Source organism: Ammospiza nelsoni, chromosome 5 (genome assembly GCF_027579445.1).
Source record: "Ammospiza nelsoni isolate bAmmNel1 chromosome 5, bAmmNel1.pri, whole genome shotgun sequence".
Taxonomy (NCBI): domain Eukaryota; kingdom Metazoa; phylum Chordata; class Aves; order Passeriformes; family Passerellidae; genus Ammospiza; species Ammospiza nelsoni.
The window spans coordinates 57,736,756-57,743,092 of NC_080637.1; the positions used below are offsets into that span (position 1 = coordinate 57,736,756).

General features: G+C 52.6%; 1 protein-coding gene across 1 annotated transcript; it reads right to left on the reverse strand.

The window, feature by feature from the left end:
• Positions 1-544: 544 nt before the first annotated feature.
• LOC132073489 (inositol 1,4,5-trisphosphate receptor-interacting protein-like 1) lies at positions 545-3,968 on the reverse strand (the record flags this gene model as incomplete). The annotated part of the gene is given in 4 exon segments (XM_059472581.1): positions 545-722; positions 2,277-3,438; positions 3,604-3,677; positions 3,679-3,968. Coding segments are annotated over 4 exon segments (1,704 nt in total), but the record flags the coding sequence as incomplete, so codon positions are not given.
• Between the last annotated feature and the right edge of the window lie 2,369 nt (positions 3,969-6,337).

The window sequence follows — 6,337 nt, forward strand, 5'->3', positions numbered from 1 at the left end:
CAACTGCTTCAACCAATGTGGACTGACCAGGCAGACATTCAGATCTGCAAAGGAAGAGAGCACTCAATAAAAGTTGCTTGCTGTGCATGAAGCTTGGTGCGTGTGTATGGTGCCATTCCTGCCTCCACAATCAAAGTGGCAGAGGGGTTCCATACAGTAGGAAACTGGAGAAGTCTTGTTCCTTCCGAGTACCTCAGGCAGTGGGGGAAGGAAGAGGGTGATGCACCTGGGAATTAGGATAAAAAAGGAGGCTGCGGCCTTGTCCTGGGTCTCAAGAAATCGAGACACCCCAAGGGGAAATGTCCCTTGGCCTCTCCCTTTATTCCAATACTATTACAGGACTCCTCTGTGTCCTCCCTGGAGATAACCTCTAGCGTTGTGAAGTTTGTTCCCCACAGGGACACACCCTACTCTTTCAGTGCCCATTCTCCAGCTCTTCTCTGCTTTCTAACACATCTAGAAGCCGAGTCCTTGCTGCTGCACGGATCTCCCACGGCTCTCTGCCAGCAGCACTCCAGAGCTCCCAGCTCCAGCTGGCAGGGCCTCAGCGCCTGCCCTGTGCCGTCCCGCCCTGACGGCCACACCAGGCCCTGCTTGCCGCCCTCATGGTGGCACTCCTGGCCCCAGCGTTCTCCAAGGCCTTCTCCGGGGGCACCTTCTTGCGGCCTTTCACTCTCTGCACCAGGCCCAGCAGAGACCTGAGAGTGGCAGTGGACAAGGGCCTGCAGGGACAGCACCAGGCCCAGTGGCTTCCCTCTGACAGCAGGCCGGCTTGGGCTGGAGATGCACAAGAAATTCCTGCCTCTCAGGCTGCTCAGGCCCTTGCCTACACACACTGCCTACAGCAGCTGTGGCTGCCCCAACCCTGGCAGCGTTCCAAGCCAGGCTGGACGGGGTCTGAAACAAGCGGGCCCAGGAGAAGTTGTCCCTGCCCTTGGCAGCAGGGTTGCAACAAGACCATTTTGAAGCATCCTTCCAAGGGAGGCCCTTCTGGCCTTCTGTGGTCGCAGGGGCCGGGTTCAAATGGACTTAATTTCTGATTAGAACCAATTCACCACTGCAAGTTTGGCCAATTTCAAGGAGACTCTTCACAAGCTCAGATTCACAATTTGTCGCTTTTACCTACACTACAGGTCTGGTTGAGGTCAATAAAGTCCTGCACGTTCCAGGTTCTGGAATCTTGTCCTTTATTGAATCAAGAGCAACAAAATTTCCAGGTTGCTACTCATAAAAGCACTAACTATAGAACATAATTGTGTGTTCCCAGCAGACAGAGACACAATATATGTCTTTACTACTACATAAAAAACATTCTTGTATGCAATATATAAGATATAATTGGTAAGTATGCTATAAATGTACCAATTTCATGAAAACCTTATAATAATATGCTATATTATATATAAGAGATAAGTGCCCTATGAGCATTAATATGTATCACAACTAAGAGTGACGCTTAATATTGGCTATATTGCATTCTTTAAACAAAATTACATATTTGACCCTTTAGAATAATTTCTTCTCATTATATAATAATTACATAATTCATGTAGTTGACAATATTATATTATTCTATTGGCTTTTATGATATTTTACTATTATATATGATAATTGATAAGCTTTCTAGCATATAATATGTGCACAGGGGATATATATACACAAATCAACAACTTAGATGTTTACGTATACAAAATATCAGGTCAGCTCCAACACAGTTGGTACAATGCTGACCTGAAGGATTCCCATGCGGGAACAAGGAGAAACAACGTCCATTCACCAATCCCAAATATTGCCCAGGGATTGTGGAGTCTCTCTCCCCAGAGAAAGTTAAGAACCTCTATCCAAACACAATCCTTTGTAGTGTAGAGTGTAAAGACCTGCCGGGAGCACCCCTGAAGCAAATGATGCCACCAGTGGTCCTCTCAAACATTCCCTCATCTGAGATTCTGAGATTCGTGTCTCTGCACAAGATGAGGCTCTCAGAGGGAAAATGGACTCAAAGAAAGAGGTGGGGGAATAATAGCATTTCCTTGTGCATGTTCCTTGATCTTTGGAGCCAACCTGGTCATCACTGGATGCAGTGCTGGGGAGGCTCTTGAGACCACACTGCTGCTGCTGCTGCTGCTGCTGATGGCATAGTGCTGCTACGCAGCGTTTTCCCTTCCCTCTCCGAAACCCACATTCTCCCTTCTTTTCCCGTCTCTCCTGAGAACTGGTTCTCTGCCACCCGGTGTGAGCATCACAAGCACAGCTCTGTGCAGGAGAGCCTCTTTCACTGTTCATTTTTAAGGATCCGTTTGAACCAATGGTGCAGATCCATGTACTGGTTCATTGCCTGAGAGTGGGCAACGGGATCCATCACCAGGTCATGGAAGAGATTGCGTGACCTGGCCATTAGGACCTCTGGGGGCAAGCGGACGCCCTCACGAAGCCTCTGGTTGCCCACAATGAAGTGATTGAGGCGTCTCCTTGCCACACACGTGCGCAGGCTCTCGCTGATATCCATCAGCCGGCTCACAAAATGTCTCCTGCGCCACTGTGACGCGGGCAAGATGCTCAGGAGGTGCATGACAATGGTCTTGATGGTATAGGTGGAAAAGCCTAAGCCCAGCTGAAGACGAGTGAAGAACTGCAGGCATTTCAGGTGCAAGCTGTCAGGGGGAGCCTGCCTGGCGATGTACCTGAAGAACTTCATCTCGGCCACAGCGTAGCTCTCTGGCCAGATTGTGCTGGAGGTGTGGGCTTGCCTAGGCTGGCTACTCACAAAGACGTCTGAGTTGCCTTGCCGCAGCCCAAAGAGTATCTCGATCCGGTAGCTTTCTCTGCCGTTGGTCACCTTGAACTGGCAGGAGCGTCTGGGGGGCAGCAGCACTAAATGCCAACTGTGTGACTCAAGCAAAGCCGGCCAGATTGCTCTCACCAGCAGGTAGAACCAGCGGGCAGTTTTCTCCACGTCCAGGTAGGAGCCCGTGCACAGGGTATGAAGGAGGCTGGGATCCTGATGCCTCCTCAGCTCCTCCTCAGGGTGGTGCAGGAAGCACAGCATGTGCTCACCCTGCTGCTCACTCGTGCAGGTGCACTCCTGCTGCACGCAGATGTGGAAGTTCCTCAAGCGCCTCTGCCGTGCAGTGCCCAGCTCTAGGTGGAAGCTGTGCCCTCGGGGAGGTGTCATGGGTATAAGCACATGGTACACAACATCCTGCTCACGGGGACTCCAACCTTCGAAGGCACTACCAACCCCAATGGCTCCTTGCAGCACCGGATAGAAACTGTTGGACAAGACCCGTCGAAAATAAATTGCAAAATGCTCCATCAGGGTTCTTGTCCACATGCATCCTCCCTGCAGGTCCTGCACAGGCCACTGTACGCGCTCCATTATGATTCTTCCAAAGTTGTCGGCACGATCACGGAATTCTTGCACTTGATTTCCAACGTCATTGACGTTTGCTGCATTGGCAGCCTCATTGCCAGCTTCATTCGCAACAGCATTGTCGACATCCTCTGCACAGCCATCATCACTGTCGTCTTCCTCCACCTCCATTTCATTGTCTCCTTCATCTTCATTTCCAAAGTCTTCTTCATGTGCATGCACATTTTCAACCTCCTCTTCATTTACACCATCATGTCCTTCTCCTTGCTCCTCTGTCCTCAGGCTCCCTTTCCTCCACATATACCAAGAGAAGGAGCAGGAGCCCAGCAAGAGCCCAGAGCTGCCAGTGCTGCCAGGCAGAGGAGAGCAGGTCTCCCCAGGCCAAGACACCCTGCTTCAGCAGGACCAGCTGCTCCACCTCCCGCTGCAGACGAATCTTCTCCTCTTCCTGGAGCTTGGCACGCACCTCCACTCGCAGACGTGTCACCTCGTCCAAGCCATTACCCACGGGCTGTGGGTACTGGACTAAACTTGGCAAGAGCAAGAGCCACAATACCCAGGTATCCATGGTCTGCAGGAGGATGGAGAGAAGGCCTTGAGAGGGAGGGGCTGAGAGGGAGGCAGCTGGCAGCAGGGATTGTGGGGGGGCAGCAGGGACAGGAATCCCAGGGATCTGGGAGCAGGAAGCACAGGACCCCAGAGAGCTGGCAGCAGCCAGGCCCGTTCCACTGCCCGAGCAGCAGCAGCAGCAGCAGCAGCAGCAGCAGCACGGTGTCCTGCCCAAGGCTGGGCCATGAGGGGCTGTTCCTGGATGCAGGGGGAAAAGCCAGCCCCGGGTACTGCGTTTCTGCCCCGGCCCTTATCCCCAGCCCAGCTTCCCCACCATGTGTGCACTCACCGCTTGCCCAAGCAATACAGGGCCAGCGTTACCTGCTGGGGCCTTGTATAGCTGCCCCCATTTGTGACATGGCCCCGTCACGTCATGGACGTCACAGTACACCACAGCCAGCCCAGCCCCACCCTTTGTCCCCACCCCAGCTCAGACTGTCGCAGGGGCCCTGGGGTACTGGTTAAGGCAGCCTTTGAGTGAATCTTCTTCAAAGAACCTCTCTTGGCCCTTCTCTTGTCTTTTTTCTCAGCTGCCCTCCACTGGCAATCTCATAGATATCCATGTTGGAAGGCACTCTTGAGGATCACGGAGTCAAAGCCTTGACTCCATGCTGAGCTTCAGTTAAATCTCTGAGTCTATAAAAGCTGCACTTTGGTTTCAGCCCTGCTGCTTTTCTGAAGAATGAGCATGACAGCATCCTCCTGGCTTCCCCACACCACTTGTGGACCAGGCCTCTGGAGAGCACTCCTTTTTTCTACTCCAGAAAGAGTTTCCCAGCACAATTGTTCTGCATTAGAAAGATGTCTTTTTGGTGACCAGTTCCAGATAGATTGGTCTGTCTTTCTGTGCATAAACAGGCACAGCTATACAGACTGCAGTGATGAACCGCCATCTAAGAGTCGCAGGCTGCTATTGTAGCTCTTCCCCCTGATTCCTACCCAAAAATGCTCAACCCCATCAGCACCATCATTAAGCTCTAGACAGGTGGAACCCCGCCTTACATAAAGGGTGAGCCCAGCGCCCCCCCCTTCCCTGCCTGTGTCTTCTGCAGGGTTACAAAGATATAAACCAGAGGGCTATTGTGGTGGTCAGCAGCTTGCCTGAAGGCCTCACGCTTTCATTTCATCCTAATTTTAGAACTGAAGCAGAAGTAATTCTATAAGTACTTTAATGATGAAACTTAACCAGTGTGGACCGTTAGGGAGCAGGCCCGGACCGTTGGGGACACCAGCAGCTATTGGCTGTTTGACCGGGTGGCAACTGCTTCAACCAATGTGGACTGACCAGGCAGACATTCAGATCTGCAAAGGAAGAGAGCACTCAATAAAAGTTTCTTGCCGTGCATGAAGCTTGGTGCGTGTGTATGGTGCCATTCCTGCCTCCACAATCAAAGTGGCAGAGGGGTTCCATACAGTAGGAAACTGGAGAAGTCTTGTTCCTTCCGAGTACCTCAGGCAGTGGGGGAAGGAAGAGGGTGATGCACCTGGGAATTAGGATAAAAAAGGAGGCTGCGGCCTTGTCCTGGGTCTCAAGAAATCGAGACACCCCAAGGGGAAATGTCCCTTGGCCTCTCCCTTTATTCCAATACTATTACAGGACTCCTCTGTGTCCTCCCTGGAGATAACCTCTGGCGTTGTGAAGTTTGTTCCTAACAGGGACACACCCTACTCTTTCAGTGCTCATTCTCCAGCTCTTCTCTGCTTTCTAACACATCTAGAAGCCGTGTATTTGCTGCTGCACGGATCTCCCACGGCTCTCTGCCAGCAGCACTCCAGAGCTCCCAGCTCCAGCTGGCAGGGCCTCAGCGCCTGCCCTGTGCCGTCCCGCCCTGACGGCCACACCAGGCCCTGCTTGCTGTCCTCCTGGTGGCACTCCTGGCCCCAGCGTTCTCCAAGGCCTTCTCCAGGGGCACCTTCTTGCGGCCTTTCACTCTCTGCACCAGGCCCAGCAGAGACCTGAGAGCGGCAGTGGACAAGGGCCTGCAGGGACAGCACCAGGCCCAGTGGCTTCCCTCTGACAGCAGGCCGGCTTGGGCTGGAGATGCACAAGAAATTCCTGCCTCTCAGGCTGCTCAGGCCCTTGCCTACACACACTGCCCACAGCAGCTGTGGCTGCCCCAACCCTGGCAGCGTTCCAAGCCAGGCTTGACGGAGTCTGAAACTTGCGGGCCCAGGAGAAGTTGTCCCTGCCCTTGGCAGCAGGGTTGCAACAAGACCATTTTGAAGCATCCTTCCAAGGGAGGCCCTTCTGGCCTTCTGTGGTCGCAGGGGCCGGGTTCAAATGGACTTAATTTCTGATTAGAACCAATTCACCACTGCAAGTTTGGCCAATTTCAAGGAGACTCTTCACAAGCTCAG